At 36.2% G+C, this 22,951-nt stretch overlaps 2 protein-coding genes across 5 annotated transcripts; both read left to right on the top strand.

Moving 5' to 3' along the window:
- The first annotated feature begins 1,809 nt into the window (after positions 1-1,809).
- il17c (interleukin 17c) lies at positions 1,810-3,355 on the top strand. 2 transcript variants are annotated; one of them, XM_039693195.2, is made up of 3 exons: positions 1,810-1,889; positions 2,019-2,242; positions 2,703-3,355. In XM_039693195.2, exons 1-3 carry the CDS (start codon positions 1,884-1,886, stop codon positions 2,932-2,934), a joined length of 462 nt encoding a protein of 153 aa, XP_039549129.2. In that variant the 5' UTR covers positions 1,810-1,883; the 3' UTR covers positions 2,935-3,355. The 2 variants fall into 2 exon arrangements, with proteins under 2 accessions (XP_039549129.2, XP_088972531.1); XM_089116405.1 differs by lacking the exon at positions 1,810-1,889 and having other exon boundaries at positions 1,920-2,242.
- A 1,423-nt stretch (positions 3,356-4,778) lies between these two features.
- tango6 (transport and golgi organization 6 homolog (Drosophila)) lies at positions 4,779-22,625 on the top strand. 3 transcript variants are annotated; one of them, XM_039693098.2, is made up of 18 exons: positions 4,779-4,929; positions 5,286-5,938; positions 6,763-6,879; positions 6,970-7,117; positions 7,999-8,105; positions 8,290-8,452; positions 8,612-8,679; positions 8,765-8,877; positions 8,958-9,134; positions 9,860-9,986; positions 10,246-10,440; positions 10,831-10,965; positions 11,904-12,398; positions 14,385-14,442; positions 15,365-15,523; positions 17,572-17,723; positions 19,101-19,214; positions 22,302-22,625. In XM_039693098.2, the coding sequence occupies exons 1-18, from the start codon at positions 4,878-4,880 to the stop codon at positions 22,476-22,478; spliced, it is 3,210 nt and encodes a 1,069-aa protein (XP_039549032.2). In that variant the 5' UTR covers positions 4,779-4,877; the 3' UTR covers positions 22,479-22,625. The 3 variants fall into 3 exon arrangements, with proteins under 3 accessions (XP_039549032.2, XP_039549031.2, XP_039549033.2); XM_039693097.2 differs by having other exon boundaries at positions 7,996-8,105; XM_039693099.2 differs by having other exon boundaries at positions 4,851-4,929; positions 5,249-5,938; positions 7,996-8,105.
- The last annotated feature ends 326 nt before the right edge of the window (positions 22,626-22,951 follow it).

The following is a 22,951-nucleotide window of genomic DNA, read 5'->3' as shown; positions in this document are numbered from 1 at the left end:
ATAAACTCTTGAAAAAAAATTTTTTTTTTACTTTCCCTATTTTATATTTATACTTTTTATATAACTTTTTTCACCATGAATATAGCTCTGGTAGCTGGCATCTTTAACAACAAACAAATAATTGGGTTGTATAAATCAGAAGCAGTAAAAAGTTTGCTATTAAAATTTTTTAAAAAAATGATGGTTCATTAAAGGAGTAGTTCACTTTAAAATAAAAACTTTTGCTAATAATTTACTCACCCCCATGCCATCCAAGATGTCCACGTCGTTCTTCAATTGAAAAGAAATTAAGGTTTTAGATGAAAACATTCCAGGATTTTCTCCATATAATGGACTTCAATGGGAACCAAACGGTTCAAGGTCCAAATGAGAGTTTCAGTGCAGCTTCAAAGGGCTTTAAAAAGGGTCCTATATAGGACCCTTCGAGTCATGACTCGAAAAAAATGACTCGTTCATTTTGATGAACTAGTTTGAACAGGAGAGTCACGGACACTCATCACAGAACAGAGCAAGGCGAGCATTTGAGCTTATAAAACTTAAACTTTTTAATTTATTTTTGAAATGACCGAATGTTTCACTAGATAAGACCCTTATTCATCATCTGGTGTCGTTTAAAGCTTTTTGAAGCTGCACTGAAACTCTCATTTGGACCTTGAACCGTTTGGTTCCCAATGAAGTTCATTTTTTATGGAGAAAATCCTGGAATGTTTTCATCAAAAACCTTAATTTCTTTTCAGACATGGACATCTTGGATGACATGGGGGTGAGTAAATTATCAGCAAAAGTTTTTTTTTTTTTTTTTTAAAGTGAACTACTTAAACGCATATTAGAGAAATCTGCTCTGAATACCAGTTATTTTTTTAGCTAATAGAAAAGTGCTGATTATTATAGTATCTAAATGTTGATGTTAGTCACATTGTGTGATTGTATCATCAGTTTCACATTCTCCATAGAATGTATAGAATTTATGCATGAAGCTTAGGGGACTCCTGGGGAGATGTTTTTTCTGAGTGGCTGATCATGATGTTGGGAAATTCACTTGGTCTTGTCCCATGATGGCAACCCCACAGAAAAGTGCTATTAAAGCTCATTTAAGTTAATGAATGACCTGTTACAGAGGACTCTTTTATCATGTCCAAAACATCCAGGGGGCTCCCACATTTTATGTCCACATTCACTGTTCCAAGGATTTGAAAAGGTCACAAAATGCTCAGAAAAAGGGAAATTTTCTCCATCTGAATATTGGTGATACCTCTCCATATTAATGATTTAGCCTTATCATGAAATGCAGGGTAAGTTTGGAAAATGTTTTATATGACTAACAGATGTCTTAGGCTTCTCTTGCATCACTTCTTTTTTAATGATATTAATGGAGCTGATAATGAAAGGATTTTTTTTTTAATAAAAGTTTTACATCTCCCCTTTCCTATCAAAAAAACACAATGTACAGCTATAAATTACTTAAGTACCGCGTTTTAATGAATGAAATTGTTTTCTTATCACTTCAAAAGGAATAATTGCGATAATGAGAGCAGAAACCCTCCATTTTGTGGAAGCTTCAAATCGTGATGGTCCTCGTTTGTTAATAACCGAAATCCTTTTACAGCTGCTAATTAATGGAAAAAAAATAAATAAGTGAAGGTCTGAAGGATTTTTTTTCAAGATGATTTTGTAAATAGGGCTTCATATGAAAGAGGAAGCACGGAAGTAAATATTTATTACTATTTCCTCATAGACTTGGATTTTCCCTGGCGATGGACAACAGGTGAGTTTAGTATAAAAGCCCTCACCATGAAGGCTATAACAGTCCAGAGGCCACAACCTGAGCATTGATTCTGAAGCATCACTCGAGTTTTGATAATAAAAAAAAGTCTAATCAAATTATGATGGTGAGTTAAAAAAAATACATCTTACAAAGTAATACATTTCGTCTTAACCTATGAAATATTGTATGTTTCTTCATTAAGAAATTGATGTTACACCCTGTTTATTTTACTTATTTATTCTTTGGCTTGCAGTTTTCGCTGTTTTTTGGAATATTTTTCTTGTTGTCGGAGAACATCGTGGAAGGAAGACATTTGGGATGTTTCCACAAGGCACACAACAAGCTACTCGAAGCTTTTCTTCCACACGTCGGACACCCGCATCCGAAGGACACCAGTCATTCGGCGGACACCTGCGAGAAAGCCGCTGAGTCTCTATCGCACATCAGTGAGCGCTCACTCTCCCCCTGGCGGACAAGGTAAATATAGCTCTCGCCAACACGTGTTTATATTACCAGAGAAGTCAGTGAAGGATTGCTAATCCAACCAGCCTCCATATAATCTCAACCAAATATATATTTAAATATTTTTTTTATACCTATAACAAAAATGAATGGGGAAAATATTTTTTAAGTACAAATGACTTGGATGTTTAAGTCATTTCAACTTAAATTACATTAAACTGAAAAATTAGATGAATCTTGTATTAACTTAACTTGGTTAACTTATTTTGATGAGTTAAAGCAATGTAAAAATATATGTTGTCAACTTATTGATCATATAGGCCTAAATTTTACTGGGCGGAGTTGTTATGAGGCCTGTTTTGTAGTGTTCAAATAACTATATAAACAGTGTGTATGTATTGCAATATCTATTGAATTTCACCAAATTTAGTTACCTGCTACAAGACTCATGCCTTTCTATCTGTTGTATTTTCAGGACTGTGCACAAGCCAGATATGTACCCCAAATCATATGAGGAAGCAAAGTGTTTGTGTGAAGGATGCATCATTAACGGGGTTGAGAATATGGCCTACAACTCTGTGCCCGTGCAGAGATCTATGTTATTCCTGAAGAAGGTCTCATGCCCGTCTGACCCGAACAAATACTCTTTAGAGTATGAACACGTGCTAGTGACTGTGGCCTGTACCTGTGTGGTCCCTCGCCAGTAAGAGAGGACAATATAAACCAAACCTGTAGAGACGAGTCTCATTTACCATGTCGTGTTTGTTTTAAAATGCAATTTTTGATAAGATACTTACATTTTTTTTATATGCTTATATGATTAAGCTGAAAAGGTTGCATGTGTCACATGTTTTTAATACTTAAAAACCAACATAGTCTTTCTTGAGGGAAGATCTATGTGTATTTTTTGTAAAACACTACTTTATTTAGAGCATTATTTATTTATGTAATAATAACTTATTTATTGTTTATTTAACTTTTGTATAAATTATTCAAATATGTGAACTTTTGATATTGTGCCTATTGCTGTCCATGTATAACTGTGTCAATGACAGGAATAGTTATATCAAGTTTCAGTGATGACGATAAAATGTGTTGCAATTTGTATTATGTTGAATAAAATCTATGCTGATCTTAATTCATGCATTGTTTCATCATATTTCACCCTAAATATAGATTTAAAATCTGTTTTGTAAATGGTAATAGATGAAGTAAATGTATTTTTGTACCATTTGTTCAAATAATTACTTTACAGTACTTCTTATTCACCATTGAGATGTATGAAATAGTAAATCTCCATTGAAGGACTCTCCAGAGAAGATAATTTTGCTGAAATATGGAGACCGCACTACAGCTCCCTCTTTAATTGTTTAAAACATGATCCATATGTGGAGGACTCTGCTATCAGTACTGAATCAATAAGTATTCTGACACATGAGGTATTTGATATGGAAATTACCTAATAACAAAGCATGCGACATGGATTTTATGACTGCAGAGTGTCTGAAAAATCCCAGTCTTAAGGCTTGCTTCCCTTCTAGCAATCATTTTACTACATTTTACTTTATTATAATCATTTTACTGTTCTTTGATCCCTGGCATAGATTCAATCTAATCTATTGTCCCAGTTATTAATTGCTTGTCCCAGTTATTAAGGACAAAGATGGAAAAGTTGGCTGCCTGGATAATTATAGACCTATAGCATTGGCTAGTATTTTATCCAAGGTAATGGAAAGAATCCTTCTTGATAGAGTGAGTGGGTTTATCTCTTTGGATTATTAGTTTGGATTGTGTATTTATTCATATGTGTATTTATTCTCTTAAGGAAATTGTATATTCCACTATCCTCATGTGTTTTATTGATGCCTTCAAGGCATTTGATAGAGTGAATCACAAACAGCTTTTTATTAAACTAAAGCAAAGGGTATATTGTGAGGTTTCTTGCCTATTGGTAGGCTGTACCCACCAGCAGATGCATATTAAATGAGGTGGTTGTTTATCTGCCCCTGCCCCCTTTAGAGTGTCCAATGGTGTTAGGCAGGGAGGAACCTTGTCCCCAATTTTATTTAATTTATATATAGATGAACTGTCAAGGAGACTTAATGATTGCAACACTGGCTGTATGATTGGTGGCATGCTGGTGAATCATGTCATGTATGCAGATGACCTTGTTATCTTTAGTCCAAGTTGGGCTGCAGGAGCTTCTTAAGCTCTGACTATGTGGAATTTGATATAAAATACAATTCTAGCAAAAGTTGTATTTTATCATGGTGGCACTCTCAAATCCCTTAGTGAGCTGCTCCAGGTACGTCCAGACTGAGTGCATTGGCTGAAATGTCTGTATGTATTTTAATTCTTGTGCTTGTATTTTGCCTTGTTTATTTGTATTTGTTCTGTCTTGTGTGGTGTTTTTGGACATACGTGTGGCAAATAAACTGAATGAGTACAATGTAGTAATGATAATTATCGAATGAATTATTTCCATTGCATTATTTATTTCTGCTTTTCTTTTTGGCTTTCGTGTGAGTTTAGCTTTTATTTTGTGGGACTTTTATTTTGAATATTTTCTCATCAGTTTCAACTTTCAACCACAGTTACGTTAAAGCTTCGCGACAATGTTTTAGTAGACAACACAGCAGTGTGGCGTAAAATGGTCACGGCACTAATAAAGTCTCTCAGTATATTAACGAAACCTATTCGAGGTAAGAAAAAAAAATAACACACGTTATCCGGGTTTAAATAGTGTTGTTTCACAACATGCTTTGGTAGTATTAGTATATTTCCACCCCCCATAAAACCTGTCATCTTTTACTCACCCTCATGTTGTTCCAAATCCAAACTGCATGACTTTCTCTATTTATTTCGTAAGACACTAAATATGTTATAAGCTTCAGCTTACACTTTCAGTTTATATTTTTTTCGATACAATAAAAGTGAATGCCCAAACATCTCATTTTGTGATTTACAGAAGAAAGAAAGTCATGCAGGCTTAGCTAAATGTTTTGCAAATCTGTTAAATAGTGATGGCATGCGATGATGGACTCACACTCTTTCCCAGAGGCTCAGTGGAGCGATGGACAGAGCACACAAACAGCACTTGTCCTGGCTCTCCAGAGGAACCTGTCAGAGCTTCGGGAGAGCATGTCTTCAGGCAAAGAGCTGGAAGAAGCCCGGCGACTTCTGGAGGAGGTCAGGAGAGACATCCCATGGTTTTGCAGTGATGCTAATGACCTAACCTGGTGCTTTGTTCAGGAATGTCTTCTCTTACTGCTCTGCCTGGCACGACACCTCAACCGCCTCGTGGAAGCCTTTGACCACATTCCTGCTGCACCAAATCCTGCGACCCCTGAAGCAGCTCCACCACTCCCCCCAGATGTTCTCAGTGTGGCCCAACAAAAGACACTGGGCGCTGTGCTGCAGTTTGTGGTCACACTGGGTCTCTGCCCATATTTAGCTCCTGGTGTAGGAGTGGCACTGGGGCTGAGGTCAGCCTTTGGGGCAGCAGTGGAGGGAGCTGTCCGACACGATGTCGCCCCTACAGGGGAACGCCGTCTACTTATCACCGCTAATGTGCTCCTAGAGGTGTCTGCTCTGTCATCATCACTAGCGACTCCTGTGTTTACGCGCCACCTGGGTGACATCATGGCAGCTCTGTGTCAGTTAGCTTATCGACCCCAGCGGCCTGAAGGAGACGGTACAAAGAGTAATAAGGTATACATACTGATATCAAAGCAATACTTAATCCTATTTTAATACATTTTACTAGTGGTCTCTTTTTAGATCTGGGGTTTCCAAAGCCATGGATAACCTGGATTTAGCAAGGAAATGTTGCTAAATCCATGATAGAAAAGTCATGAAACATGAAAAAAAAAAAAAAAAAAAAAAAAAAAAAAATATATATATATATATATATATATATATATATATACAGAGAGAGAGAGAGAGAGAGAGAGTTATTGTTAATTTAAATAAAGCTGAAAATATAAATATTAAGTGAAAAAATATGTTGTTGTATGTTTAGGCTAAAGTATAAGAAGTAAAAAAAATTTAAACTATAAAATTAAAAGCTCATTCAAAATATCAATAAATAATACAGTAACATTTTACAATAAGGTTTCATTAGTTAACAACTTTAGTTAACATGAATTAAGAATGAACAATAATTCTAGAGCATTTATTAATCTAAATCAATGTTTTATTTTTAACATTTACTAATACATTATTCAAATCAAACATTTGTTAACATTAGTTAATGCACTGTGAACTAACATGAATAAGCAATGAACTATTTTTTAAAATCATTTTATCAACTAACATTAATAAATACTGTAACAAATGTTTTGTTCATTGTTAGTTCAGGTTAATTAATAAATAAACTAAGAGACCTTATTGTAAAGTGTTACTAATAATACAAATACAACTATATTTTTTAAAATCCCTATTCAATAATGAAGAATGACATGAATGTAAGTAAGTGTGAGAATCCTGAGTTCTAGATAAATGTTGAACTAATTCAGTCATCTCATCTACCACAGGGACTAACGGTAGAGGAGCGCAAGACCTGCAAAGAAGCACTCCACAGTCTTCTTGGGAAAGTGTATCAGCCAATCGTCATCAAAGAACTGCTTGTTCTGCAAGGGGGTCCTAAACAGGTGTGTGTTGCCCACTATCTTTCTGAATACTTTTCTGATGTGTTAGTATTTGTGTGATTTGAAAGAGACATGTCCTGTGTATTGCTGTAGGTAGGCAGGTGTGCTGGAGGGGGAGGTAAGGCTCTATCCCAAGCTCCCCCTTGGCTGAGGCGCCTGTGTGGACAGTTGCTGTCTGACAGGTTAATGCAACCACAAGGCGTCCAGGCAGTGGTGAGGGCCATTTTAGAGGGCACCGGAGGTAAGGGTGAATTTAGCAATGTACTGAGTGATTGGTTCAGAGAAACACTGGAATTTGAAAAAGGTTTTTCATGGAATAGAATCAAGTTTCAAGACCATCTTTCTAGTGTCAGTTCCAAAATTCAGTGGATAAAACATATTTTGTGTTCTCAAACATTTTTAGCTAATTGTGAGTAAATATTGTCTACAATTAGTGTTTATTCAAATTCAGAAATGTAATGTATGTCTTATTTGCTATTATTTATTAATATTATAAAAATGAGCATTATACCAGCCATACAATTTTTGTTACTAAACTCAAAACCCATTTTAAAACTCTTTCAGTAATGCAGCCTAGTATATTTACTAGAAAACAGGCTAAAATAAAACATGCACAATTGATAACCTATTTGGTATTTATTGCTAATGCATTGCACAATTTATTTTTAGTATGCATGTATGTGAATACAAATCCAAATTTATAAATACATTGTAATCTGTGTTTGTGCTTATCTTTTGTTTTCCGCAAACTTATAAATAAAACACAACATCCTGGAACCGTGTGCTGTTGCCTGGAATATTACAGTCAATTGACCCCAAAAAAACAGCAGACAGTGAAGGAGACAAACATGTTATGTCTCGGTTAGAATGGCTAGGTGACCTAAAATGTTTTGCATATTCTATAAACAGCACAGTGTCAGTGGGTTCAGCCATAATTTTTTGAACGGTGGTGGAAAAATGTGTATTTTCATACCATACATAACAAATCCAGTACATAACAAAGTTCCCAATGTGTTTCCAATAGGTTTATCATTCCATGGAAAGTCATTCTGTTTTTTTTTTATAAATGTTTTGCCTGTGCTTTTCAGTCATGTTTACTTGTTTCACATTGCTGACCAGCAGGTGGCGACTCTGACTGGAGGAAATGTGACGCTGTGGCCAAGATTCTTGCCTCCTGTCCTCAGCAGTCCCTCTCTGCGGAGAGCTATTACAGTCAAGTGTGTCCACAGGTGACGTAATATTCTCTCATTACAGTCTAAATAGTGAGATTATTGCTAGTATGGTTATTTCGAGTCATTTTATTTGGTTTGCAAAAGATGCTAGTAGTCAAATAACAAAAGCAAGTTACCTAAAAACCTATAAATAATTTTTGAAATGTACTCTAATCATAGAATGTAAAATCACTGGATTTAGATTCTGGAGCTTCTGCATTTCAAAGACAAGCTGACTGCACAGCAGTTCCAGAGAGTGGCCACCAGGGCGGTGCTCATCATGCTGCAGGTTCAGCCTGAGTTTGGCCAGCGATTCCTGCTCTTTCCTCTTCTCTCCCCCCTTCGCCGCTGTGCACAGGGAACCGGTTAGTATTTGTTAGGTGACTGCAGTTTAGCATTTTATAGTGGCTGATATCATTTAGTGTGCGAAAAGGCTGCATCAAGTTGCTTTGCTAATATTTGTCCCAACACACAGGAATAATTTTCAGATGCAAAGTCTATTCTCTTGAATATTGCTTTTGCAGGAGATGACCTATCCCAGGATACAGTGGAGGAGTGGGAGCTGACTCGCTGTATTGAGGATGTATATAAAGTAAGCCAAATATTCTGTATTGTCTAATGTGCCATATCATCAAGTATATGAAATTTACATGAGAACGTTGTTTAATTGTGTTTAGATTTGTGTGGTGGGTAATAATCCATCAGAAGTGCTGCTGAAAGCTCTTGCAGATGTCTACTCGACGCTGTTCGATCTCTTTTGCTTCACCAAACAGAATGTATCTCATTTACGGTCAGTCTTTCTTTCTTTCTTTTTTTTTTAAGAAGTCTCTGATATGTTTGGAAAAGACTAAAAGTGGTTGTTCCCTACAGTACACCCTGTCAGGAGATCCTGATATGGTGCCTGTCTCACTCGGAGCGCTCGGCATCTCTTTTGCTGCTGAAACGCTTGTGTGGACTGCTGGGAGAAGTGGGTGGAGTCAGACATGGCTTTCAGTTCTCACCTGGCAGTGAAGGAGGGGCCAGACTTACAGTGAGAGAGCTTATCAGGTAGGCTATTATTAAATGAGAACCCTACAATAATGTTTTGTTTAAAGTATTTTGCCATTTTGAGCTTATCAGGCGGTGGTCTAATTGGAAAAATAGCAGAATCTATTGGCTAGATCACACTTTTGTCAATTTTAAAACAAACCGAAGCCTTAAAAAAGATGATGCATGTTTTTAAGTGTTTTGTGATGAATTTAGAGGTTATATTTTGTAAAATATTGATTTCATTAATTTTGTTTGTAATATGCTTTCATCAAATTAGGCATTATTTATATTAGTATAATATCAAGTGAAATTGATCAAAAATGAAAGTAAAGACATTTATAATGTTACCAAAAATTAGTTTTAAGTATTCTGTTTTTTTCCCCCCAAACTTTCTATTCATCAGTGAATCTTAAAAAAAAAAAATCATCGTTTCAATAATAAGTTGCACAACTTTTTAAAGGTTTCTTTTGTTTTCTGTACGTTGTTTTGTGGTTTTCATAGCTCAAGTTTCCTGCGCACTAAAGCTGTATATTAAAATGATTTCTGAAGGATCATGTGACACTGAAGACTGCAGTAATGATGCTGAAAATTCAGCTTTGCCATCACAGGAATCAGTTTTATTTAAAAAAAAAAAAAACTGAAAAAATAAATGTAGCCTTGTTGGACATAAGATACTTTTGAATAGTAGTGTATGTTGCAAGGCATAACAATGATTAGCTGGCTCTTTTTCTGTGATTTGACAGTGATGAAGATGATGCTCTGTATGAGAAGGTCTCAGGTGAGCAGTGGAGAGTGCAGTGTCTGGTGCAGTTATTGGAAGAGATGAAGGACTGTGACCTGCCTGGAGAGTTTTTCCTCCTGCTTCTGCAGGTGCTGACCTCTGCCAGTCTGTTTCAGCATGACCATTTATAATGGAGCTCAACAATGTCTATAAGATGAATGGATGTCCATAATTGTTTTATAGCAAGATTTGAGGTCTCAAAAATGCTTTAAGATGTGGATGATTAAAAAGAACTTTTAGACTTTAAGTGGATTTAAAAAAAATCCCATATTTGACTTTTAAATATTGTGAAAGCGGCTTGAAATTGAAAGTGGATGCTGAGATCTACATGTTTTGTGTTGTTTCCAGGATTTAACAGCTGTGGCTGCTGAGCAGGACGAGGTTGAGCAGGAAGTGAACACCTCATCTATGACGCTGCTGGAGTTAGAGCAGCATCTGCTGGGGCGTGCAGGTGGACACGGACAGAGACTTGCTCTGCTGCAGGCACTGGCCATCATGTGTGAGGGTCTTCCACACACACAGCTGCTCTGCAAACCCACTCAGGTGCGATATAGAAGAAATCCTTCATTCAGTGTTATTTAAATGTATTAAATGGTGAATACCACTTCACTCTTTTCCTGAGTGAAGTCGTACATTTGAGTTTTAATTCTAAACTTTAAACTCTTTTAAGCTTTCTTATCATTTTGTCTTTTCTGCTTTCATTCAGCTGAGGTTTTAATAAGATAAAACATGGGCCTTCTAAAAATAGAGCACATCATCCCCTGGCCAGATCTGTTCCATTTAACTCACAACAAAGAATATCTTTACTCTGACTGTTATTTAGGGCACATGTGTGAGCCTCTTATGGCTGGTAGAGAGAGCGCAGTTGTGCTACTTTATTTAGTGATAAGGTGTGATCTCTCAAGACATCTCTCTCTCACTCTTTGCTTACAGGTGGTTGGGTTCATAGCATCCATGCTGCAGAGAGCATGTGTTAGTCTGGAGCGTGGCACTGACAGCCCAGTGGAGAGTCAGACTCTCAGTATGGGAATAGGGCTTGTGGCCACTCTACTTTCTGGAGCTGCTGAGGTAGTGTATAGTTTATACATTTTGCTGCTGTTCTTTGCTCACTCAGTTCCTCTAGTAATATGCTGTTAGCTGTTTTTATGGGTAATTAACATATTGCATATTAAGCAGTATATATAAAGCAGTATGTACACACCTGCAGTGTGATATGCATGCTACACTTTTTTAACAGAATGGATCTATTTTTGTATACTTATTAAATATTCCATTTCCATGACCTTGAATAAATGCGATTACTTTAAACAGTAGTTAAAAATTAGTTTGTTGCACCCTGGGTTATTATCGTTAACTATAACTTGTGAGAATATTTCTGTTAATTGAAAAAAAAAATAAAAAAAAAAAAAAAAAAAAAAAAATATATATATATATATATATATATATAACTCACAATAAAGAATATCTTTACTCTGACTGTTATTTATGTCAGAGTAAAGACCAATATATATTAGTTAAAAAAACAAACTGAAAATTATAAATGTTCACTCTGTAATAAATTAAAATTGAAGTTGAAGCACTACAATTATAAATAAATTAATAAAAAAAAAAAACTATTAAATGACAAATGCACATAATGAAATGACTGAAAAATTGAATGAAAACTAAAACTATAAAAAATAAACTGCTAACTGAAGTTGTGCCCAGTCACAGCACACAAAATATGCACTAATGCCCACTTATAGGGTTAATTTGGTGTGATTGATTAAAATGAAATGAAACAAAAAGAGATCTTAAGTTATGTTTTAATGTAATTTCTTTGAATTATATTTAAAGCATTTATTATATTGAAAGATAATTTCCCAGTTATATTGGGGAAGTTCCTTGCAATATTGATATGCAATTAATTTTTATGGATTAATCAGCATAATTGACAGCCTAAAATCTTTGTTAATGTACATATTATTTACTACCTATTTGTACTTGTACTGTATATGTTCTTTCAGCTTACTGCAGATGATTATTCATCAATGGCTGCATTGCTGCCCCACCTGGAACAGATTTCCCAGCAGCACCAAGAGCCAGTTATCCAGGAGCTAGCGTCCGATCTGAGGGCCACTATTGCCACACACGGGGCTTATCGCCCTACAACTGTCCCTAAAACAGCCAGCCAGCACAGCACTGCCCATAGTCTTACTCAACCTGCAGGCTGCAGTTCAAACTCCCTCCCAGCCAGACCCCAGGTCCCTTTACAATCAATCTCACATCCCAAACATGCAACAGACCCTAGTGTAACACCCAAAGTTAAAGACCTTCAGACAGCTGGAGGAATACCCAATCCCGGGATTTCTGAGGCCTTGCGCAGTAAAGCTTTCTCTGAGTGCCTGCTGGAAGCCTGTGACCCAGATGTGCCCACACGAGCTGTGGCTCTGCGTTCACTGACCCGCTCTGTTAGAGATGGAGACGAGGAGGCATTGCAGAACAAGGAGAAACTACTAACAGTGAGTGTATAGATGTGTATGTATTTGTATTTGTGAATGTAAGTTAAAGCAGATACAACTGGCCTGGCATTTTTTCATTATGTATGACTGTGTTTCCCAACCCTGTTCCTGGCGGCACACCAACACTGCGTGTATTCTTTGTCTCCCTTATCAAACACACCTGATTCAACCCATCAGCTCATAATCAGGTGGGTTAATGGGCTGATGGGTTGAATCGGGTGTGTTTGATTAGGGAGACAAAGAAAACACGCAGTGTTGGTGTGCCGCCAGGAACAGGGTTGGGAAACACTGATGTATGATATGAAAGTGGTCATTTACAGAAAATGTTCAGAAAATCTAGTAATTTCAGAAACTGCATAATCAGGGATTTTGCTCATGTTATTCATGAAAATGTAGCTGTTTTGATCTACAGAAATCTGCTTGGTTTTTAAATTAATTCTGATTTATATTCCGATGTGATTTATACGTCGCTACATCATTGACAATGGATGAACTTTATAATATATATATGAAGTGCCATTTGAAATTTTCTTCTAGAATGATAATTTTTATCAAGCTTGTATATTTAAGTTCAGTGATTTCACTTAAATGGCAATGATAATTACCTATTAATTGTTATTTAAGTGAAATTACTGAACTTAAATATGTTCGTTTGATAAAAATCATCATTAAAGAAGAAAATTTCAAATGGCATTTAGAGGCTTTTGCATCTGAACTCTTCATATATATATATATATATATATATATTATTTCCAGGGAATACATAAATAAATAGTTTTGATAATTGGAAACATATCTGCCAAATGCATGAGAAAAATAAATACTTTAAATGCTAAAATTTTAAAATAATATTAGTATTATTAATTCCTGCATTTTATTTCCATTTCACAAATCACTGTATATTCTGGTTTAGGGAACGCTGGTTTAGGGTACGCTTACACAACTATGTACTAAAATTGGATATTGATTTCCTTTGCATTTTTCGCAAACAAACAGCAACAATGTTCACGCGGAGCCGCAAAAACGCCCAAAAAAAAATGCTGTATTAATGCATGTCAGTTGTTGCCGACGTCACTTTGTAAAGAAACGGTACATGCCAATAGACTGAACATATAATACGCATGTGTATGACATCACCGTTTTCACACATTTGCAGACGATAACAGTATTTTTAAAAACTTGCCCTTTGAAAACAGATTTCACAAGTTTGTATTTTCAGCAGGCCCCAAAACGCTGTTGTCATTGCGCTTTGATGCAGGCGATCATTATAGTATATGATGAACACTTACTCTCCCAGTATGCATTATTCTCTCTGATGCTAAAAGCTTGGTGTCACGTGCACATCTCTCCTGGGATTTGCGTAGACTCTTCTTCCCTGGGTGACATTGTTTAATTGGGCCAGTGACTTCCAGTGTTTCTCTTTCTCCTGTGTGCTAGTAGTGTTGAGGGAGGGTGAGGGTCTAGAATAGACCATATTTTATAAATGAGGTGGGATGTTTGGTGTGTAAAACCTCTTGCTTCAGGGTGTCTGAAGACTCTCGTGGGATCTAGTTATGATGAGCGGCTTTCTGCAATGTCTCATCTAATATTCTCTGTAATAAGAGTCTCTTCTGTGTCCAACGCAACTAATTCACACATGAACACAGTGACATAACACCCACCCAGTAACCCATTAACATAGATGTGAATTTCTTTCTTTTGATTCATTCAGTTTTAAATATTTATTTGTATCAGTGTCTGTTAGAGTTCTTAACACATAATTGTCTTATCTGTAGTATTCATTTTCATTTCATACCACTTCACCTCATGTGATGTGAGCTGATTTAAATCTTTTAAAACCGCAGGCCATAGACATGCTTTAATTTGCATTATTGTAAACGTGCTGAGAGCTGAAAAACTGTCAGTGATAATTAGTCTAAGGAATTAATTAACTCTGCTCTAATTCTTTGCTCTCAGCTTTCAGTGAATTATTTCAATGTGTTTCAGCTCTTTCTGGAAAACCTGGAACATGAAGACTCTTTTGTGTATCTGTCTGCTATTCAAGGTAATTGATTCATTAGTTCAAGAAAGAAACCAGCCTTAACTCCTTCGAAATACAACCAAATAAATGACAATCACACTTTAAAAAAGTGACTTTTTTTTAGAAATTAATGTAACATTTAGATTTATTTGTAGTTGGGATGGTACATAATAAAACCGCTTGGTTTTGACTGGTTTAATTACTTAGTTGTAAGTATAAAGCACAGACATAACATTGACCTCATTTACTTTTGCCAGCTAAACTCTCCCTGCCAGCTTTACCTCAACACACTGCAATGTGTTTGAGCCCCCAGACGTTTGGTTAAACCTTTCATTTGTTAAATGACCAGGCTTTTGTTTTGCCATAATGAATAGATAAAGCATTTGATTCCTGAGCTCATTAAAGTAGCACAAACATTGATAATAATAATAATAATAATAAATGTTTTTTGAACACCAAATCATGTGGCACTAAAGACTGCTGGGAATTCGTCTTTGAAAAAACAGTTATTTTAAATTGTTATAATATTACTGTTTTTTTTTTTTACTACGATATTTTGTATTCCTGAGCCTAAACTTTTGAGCAGTGGGGTATATTGATCGGCAGTTGTGGAGGATTTTCTTTTATGTATGTGTGTCAGGTTATTTTAGGAACAGCTTTGAAATCTACAAGGTTGCTGTATCTGGGCCAACAAACAGATTTGGGGTGCTATATTTTGGTTTGATTAGCTAAACCAGCTCTTTGTATTTGCAGCCAATGTTATTTCTCCTTTTGTCCATGAATGGTCAGAATCATCTCATCCATCCCTTTTTTGGCCTATTGAGGAATAGCTAAATTAAGATTGTAATGCTCTGGCAGCCTGTTGTGCTTTCTATTCATCCTGTCTTAAAAAGGGTCTGTCAGAGTTTTAGCCTTTATTCAGAGCTGTTTTTTTCTTCTGTTTCAGGGTTGGCAGTGTTGGCTGACTCTTTTCCTGAGCAGATTCTGCAGAGACTGCTGGGAGAGTATCAGACCGGGGCAACTGTCGGTCCCCCCAAAAGAGAGCGCTCCCTAGAGACACGCCTCAAAGTGGGCGAGGTTTTAATGAGAGCCTGCAGGGCCATGGGTGAGCACAGTCTTTCTTTTTCATATTTCTTTCTTTCTGTATTCTTTTCTTCCTTTAAAATACTAGCTCCATTTCAGGATCTGTTTGTCAGATCTGGGCAGTGCCGTATCCCTAGCACAAGTGTGCGGTTATACTTTGTGTCTCGAGATCATTCAGTCTGGGTCTGAGGCATGTCGCCTTGGCCCGGCTCCTTAACGCTAACAGACCGAGCTCTGAAAAAGCCCAACAGCTGCTGCAGTCCGCTGAAACCGCACAATGAGTCTCACAGCTCTCTGTCACATTCATAGTGCCTTCACACACAGCAGGGGGCATCACACACTGCACATCACACACTTGAGCTCAATTTACATTTTCAGCCCTTGAGTATTATCTAATGAGACACTTATTTCAATCCCTAAATCCTTGATTTTGTAATAATTAAATTTCTAACCAAAACATGCTGTTTCATAATGTAGGCAAATAAATGAATCCTTTTCCTGCATAAGTGTGCCACTGGTTTCCAATTAAACGTGTCGCTTAATAAGGTGCTGGGACAGATGGCCACAGTTAACAAGAAGCACTGGATCAAAGAAGCGTATGTTACACTTTTTCTTGCCCCTGTTCTTTTTCCCTCCCATCAGACACCCATTTTTTTTCTTGTACATCTAGTCCACAATAGCCTTTAAAGCTCTTTTGATCCGTTTGGAGGATTGGTCAGCTTAACAAGTGGACATTCATGTCTGAATAGGTCCTGGCACATGGATTCTGGAAGGTTTTATACAGTTTGAATGATATTTCGGACAGGGCCAGAAAAATCAGCTGTGGGGAGTAAGTCCCTTTGGACCCACCTGGCAGCCATTATAATAGCTTTTGTCTAGTTGTATCCTTATTTATTTCCCATAAAGAATGTAAATTCCCCTTACACTAATACCTGTTAGTGTGAGGGGGATTTTTTTTTTGTCAGAGCTCAAAAAGAAGCCAAAAAAAAAAAATCCCAGTTTAGTGACTTTGCTCATGCTGTAGGTGTGGACTTTCTCAGACTTTCACACTGAGATGGAGAGATTGGAAGAGGAGTTGCGACTTCAGCTGTGTGTGTGTGTTTGTGTGTGTTCAGGCTGGAGCTCTCATTTTTTGCACTGTACATGTGATATTTGTTATTATTTTACGTCTGTATATACACCACGGGTCAAAAGTTTGTAATTATTAAGAGTTTGAATGTTGTTGATAGAAGTCTCTTATGCTCATCAAGCAAATTAAATTGATTTGATAAAAAATACAGTAAAACAGTAATATTGTGAAATATTACATATGAATAAGTAATATATGAATAATAATATTATGAATAAGTATATGAATAAGTTGAATTTACAGTTGCCATTACTGCAGAGTCACATGATCCTTCACAAATAATTTTAATAGGCTGATTCGTTGCTCAAGAAACAATTATTATCATCAATGTTGAAAACAGTTGTCTGCTTAGTATTTATGTGGAATAAGTGATACACTACCATTCAAACGTTTGGGCTGAATTTAGAAAAAGTAAATAATTTTTTTACTTTTATTCAGCAAGAATGCATTCAATTGATCAAAAGTAACAGTAAAGGAAGACATTTCTATTAAATGTCAAATAAAGGCTGTTGTTTTGGATTTTCGATTCAATAATCCTGAAAAATACCCCACAAATACTGTTCATAAACCATGCAGCAAAATCTATTTTCAACATTGATAAATGAGTACCATTAATATTTGAGGAAAAAGAAAAATATTTCAATGTTTTCAGAAGGATAATATCCAACACAAAATATACAACAAAACAAAATTGCCATCACAGGAATAAATTACACTTTAAAATATATTAAAATAGAAAACCGTAATAATAGTACAAAATATTACAGTTTTTTTCTGTATTTTTAATTAAATAATTTGAGCCTTGGTGAGCATAAGTTAATTATTCCAAAAATATTTTTTAAAAATCATAATTATTCCAAACATTTAAACAGTAGTGCATGTCTTTTTATATACAACTAAATATCTTCACAAATAAATAAATAAAAAGTTTTCTCTTTTAGGTGACCTTGCTCCACACTATGGTCGCCCTCTGATTGGTGTGTTCCTGAGTGGCACACGAGACACGGACAGTAGTGTGCGTGCCAGCAGCCTCTCTAATTTGGGTGAACTCTGCCAACGTCTCAACTTTTCCCTCGGACCACTAGCACAAGAGGTAGTACCACTCTAGTATTCAAAACCAAACAGTCAACTAGACAAGCTGATGAAAAGCTGAATCTGCACAGTTTAGTCTGTAATTAGTTCTTTTTAAGCAGATCCCTGAGGCTGCTTCTAGTCTGATGTCATCGTTCTCTTTACTCGGCACAGCTGTACACCTCACTACACAAGATTACTACTACTAGTAGTGCTGAGATCAGGGTTTCTGCTGGTGCAGATGGGTGATAGATGAGTGAACCTGAACTCACTGATTTGCTCATTAAAATCAGCCAATGTCTTGACCACAAATCTTTATGTAGCAATTGATTGTGTATGCTCACATTTATTTAAGTGCTTTCAAAATAGATCTGTAAATAAAAATGTTCCATTTTATGATGTTAGCAATTCAAAACTGAATATGGTGACACTATAATATTTGCATATTGGAATGCTTTTTGTTCTTTTCTTAAATTCATTTGTATACTGAATTGTGATTAGCCGTTTTTACTCTAGTCACTTACTTAACCATATGTAGCTGCGTTTGAAAGTGGACCGAATGTGTTGAATTTGCGTTATGTTGATTCTCGTACACAGCCAATAGAAAACAAGAAGTGTCTTAAGGGTTGGGGGAAAAAATATCGCTTTTCGTTTAATGGAGCACTCCCCATATTGATCCATACAATCCTAAGATCAATCTTTTACTCTAAGCTTGTTTTCAATGGCTGATGCAAACATACAGTATTTGTACAGCCCAATTCACAATACAAATGAGCTGGCTATTTTATTGATTAGTTATTTTATTTCATCATATGTAAGTGAAATGGACATTCATAACTGATATAAAGAATCAGCATTGAATCAAATCAAGTTTAATTGCCTGTGATTTAGAATCACATCAAACTGGGAAATCAGTCATGTCATCATTATTTTATGTAGAATCAAAGTCTAAGCTTACCTGAGACTTTAGCATTGTACTTTTGCTGCCTTACAAGCATTGATGTTTCCTTCAGGAAATACAAATCTAGAGTTCTTTGATACTTTGTGCCAATGTGTGATGCCTTGCAGTTGGAAAGCAGTTTGTTTATTTTTCAGGGCTTGTGTATATGGTCGTTGAGAAAATCTACTCGAGTCGCTGAGCTGCAGCAGTGGTCTATAGATCTTCATGAATAAGCATCTCTGTCAGTGTGACTAACTGGGCTGCTTATTCATGAAAGAGCCCCTGCAACAGGCTGTTCTAGGCCATCTTGAGCATCAGCCTTCTGCAAACCCGTGTGCGTGTGTTTAGACATCAATCGACCCGCTACATTGACGTAAAGATCAACTAGTGCAGCATTGCAGATCTCTGCGGCCTGCATACGTCCTTTGTATTTGACCTTTGTTTGTGTGTTTCCTGCAGCTGAGCACGTGTCTCACCGCCCTGATAAAGACAGACAGAGAAGCAGAGGTTCGAAGGGCTGCGGTCCATGTCATTGCTCTGGTCCTTAGGGGCCTCAGTGATAAAACCACTCAGGTGAGTATTTTTTAAGAGTAGTTGACTTTTCAAAAAAATTTTGCTGATAATTTACTCACCCCCATGTCATCCAAGATGTCCATGTCTTTCTTTCTTCAGTCGAAAAGAAATTAAGGTTTTTGATGAAAACATTCAATTTTTCTCCATATAATGGACTTCAATGGGAACCAAACGGTTCAAGGTCCAAAAGACAGTTTCAGTGCAAACTGCAAACTGTTCGAAGGGCTTTAAACGATTCGAGACGATGAATAAGGGTCTTATCAAGCGAAACGATCGCTCATTTAAAAAGTTTTATAAGCTCAAATGGTCGCCCATTTCCCCAAAAAGATTCGTTCATTTTGATGAACGAGTTCGAACAGGAGAGTCACGAACGCGCATCACAGAACAGAGCAAGGCGACCATTTGAGCTTATAAAACTTAAACTTTTTTTTTTTTAAATGAGCGATCGTTTTGCTTGATAAGACCCTTATTCATCGTCTGGAATCGTTTAAAGCCCTTCGAACAGTTTGCAGTTTGTACTGAAACTGTCTTTTGGACCTTGAACTGTTTGGTTACCAGTAAAGTGCATTATACGCAGAACAATCCTGGAATGTTTTCATCAAAAACCTTAATTTCTTATTGACTAAAGAAAGAAAGACATGGATATCTTGGATGACAAGGGGGTGAGTAAATTATCAGCAAAAGTTTTTTTTTTTAAAGTGAACTACTGCTTTAAACATGAAACTTGTGATTATCCAGTGGCTGGTATTAAAGGAATATGAAAAGCTTTTAGAAAGGACTTTAAAATGTATTGATTATTCAGCATTTTAAAATAAATTATTTTATATTTCTATGTTAATATATTTTAAAATGTTATTTATTCCTGTGATGGCAAAGCTGCATTTTCAGCATCATGACAAATATGCTGATTTGGTGCTCAAGAAACATTTATTATTATTATCCCTGTTGAAAACAGCTGTGCTGCGTAATATTTTTGGGAAAGTTGATGCACATTTTCAGGATTTATGTTATGTAGCGTTATAAATGTATTTGGTAAGTGGTAGTATTCAACAGCATGCCACAGATGCTATCCATTTACAGTATGTTTTTAACCAGACATATTTCTTTAAAGGTGTGAAGTCCCATCACTGTGTTTTGTTGTGTGTGAGGATATTGAGTAGATTGTTAGATGTTTTGATTCATCAATGCATGTGTTTAGTGGGAGGAATTCTTCCAGTATCTGGACTGATGAGCAGCAGCTGTTCTACTCTCTTATTTAGAGGTCACCTGCAGTATAAGACAACCAATGCTCTGTCTAATCGTCACTCTCAGGAGACACTCTTGTTCCCACGGCCCTGATCACTTTCCCAGCAATGCCTTTCATTTCCGACTACAGCTCCTACAGGTCATTTGGTGCATGATGATTAAATGAATAGATCTAAATCATGTGATAACCATTTTTTCAGCTTTTTATAAGGAAAGTTGGTCCTTGCTCATGCATAATTTATCCCTGCTATGCTAGTGTGTTGAAGGAGGTTGCCAAGACAATGTTTTATGGTACTTATTAGTGACCATGAGGTTAAACAAAAAATAATAAATGTCCATAATGGTAACAGTGCAGGCTGAGTTAAGTTTTTTGAGAAGTCTTCTATAAAGTTTGATGCATCACAAGTTCAGAGTTACAGCTGTAACTACATTAACCAATCAGAGGTGTGTATTAGCTTTCATAGATGTGAGGACATTGAGTCTCTGATCCCCTGGACTATTAGCAGCCATCTTCAACAGATGTTTACCCTGTTGTGAGATCATATGAACCACACCACACTTACTGAAATTTGTATATTTTATAGTTTTTTTGATGTTGTTAGCAGACTGGCAGATTGACATTCCAACCTCCCAGACTACAGATCTGTTCTCCCAAAATACAGTGTGATGATTTTTTTCAGTTAACTCTTTTAAAACATATTTATGTAAATATAATAGGGTATGAATCACAAGACTGTCACACTTTTCATGAAAAAAGAGACTCTTGATCGTTGATGCTGCTTATTTCCTTTATCAAATGTATTTCTATACATCTTATTTGCCAGATTTTCCCATTGTGATCATAGTATGTTCTACAGAAAAAAAATCAACCTAAATGATTATAAATAAGGAAAAATAATTAAATTATAAACTTCTTAATTTTATAGTATAAAGTAGTTTAATATTTGTAGACTGTTTTTTTTGTAATAATAAGATTCTGTAACACCTTATTTTGTCCTTGTTACATGTACTTACCACAGGAAATTATGCATAATTACATAACCCTCAACCAAATCCTAATCCTACCTTAAAACCTATAGTAAGTATGTGTAGTTGATTCATGTTACTCGGCACTTAAATATATAATTACATTGTGTAACAATGAGACCTTCTTGTATAAGATGATACGTTTAATTTTGTAGAGAGGTTGATACAAAATGTCAGGATGGGGCCTTGTTTGCCCTAAATCTTCTGCCTTTTTACTACTTTAATTTGTAACACTTGGAATTTTTGGGGTGTTTGTCCACATAAAACATCTTAAAACCCCTTTATAAATGCACATAAACTGATCCCATGACCGAACTGGCCACTGCTGCTGCAAATGACCTTTTCAACTTTTGATCCCCTGATTTACAGCACCAATGTCCACCCTAGTTGGTACCCTGATCCTTGAAATATTTGCACATGCACTTTATTGGACAAGTTTTACTAGACTCAGAAGCCCGGGTGTAAAGTCATGTCTGTCATCGCCGCCTGTTGAGTTTCCCAGGATGGAGCTTGATTAAACTCCTTCTTGTATGAGAAACTGTTGCTACTCGGTACAGCTGTTGCAGCGAGTAATGAGACGGCTCGTCCAGGTAAACCATAAGTCACAACGCCTGGTGTCCTCTAAGTGTGAGGCTAAAACACCTGACTGCTTACAAAAGTGCTCTCTTGCTGTGAGGGAGAAGGTCAAAAGACCACCTGCCTCAAGAGACGTATACTGTACTCATTAATTCCTCCTTGTTTGTTCTTTTTCTCGCTTTCAGTTGTACAGTAAATCTGCTTACCAAGTGCTTTCCGACTCCTCTTCTTCTTTTTCAGGTTCTTGGGGATGTTTTATCTGAGCTGTATCGGGCTCTGAAAGGGGTGGTGCGGTCGGACCCAGATGATGTGGCTGTACTCCATGCTCAGCTCGCTCTGGAGGAGCTGGATGATGTCATGAGGAGGTTCATCTTCCCTCAGCAAAAACTTGAGAAAAAGATTGTGGTACTTCCTTGAAAGCGCTCCAGAAATTACATAACATTTTCTTTTTTGTAGACCTCTTAGATTTCTACCATCCGTTTAGATTTGTAGTATTTGAATAATTTATACATTTTCAGCTTTTTTTCTTCTTCTCCATAATCGGTTTTCACACCCACATTTCCATTGTCAAACCAAAAAACTAGGGTCGTCAAACGATTAATCGCGATTAATCGCATCCCATATAAAAGTTTGTGTTTACATAATATATGTGGGTGCACTGTGATTTTTATCACAAATATTTATATTCACGTAATATAAATTATATATAAATCTAAATACAGTATATACATGAAAATATTTCTTAAATAAATATATGAAGAGTTCAGATGCAAAAGCCTCTAAATGCCATTTGAAATTTTCTTCTTTAATGATGATTTTTATCAAGCTTGTATATTTAAGTTCAGTAATTTCACTTAAATGGCAATGATAATTACCTATTAATTGTTATC

Source organism: Pimephales promelas, chromosome 10 (genome assembly GCF_988280905.1).
Source record: "Pimephales promelas chromosome 10, fPimPro1.hap1.1, whole genome shotgun sequence".
Lineage (NCBI taxonomy): Eukaryota > Metazoa > Chordata > Actinopteri > Cypriniformes > Leuciscidae > Pimephales > Pimephales promelas.
The sequence above is the reverse complement of the archived record's forward strand: the minus strand, read 5'-3'. Positions and strand labels throughout refer to the sequence as shown.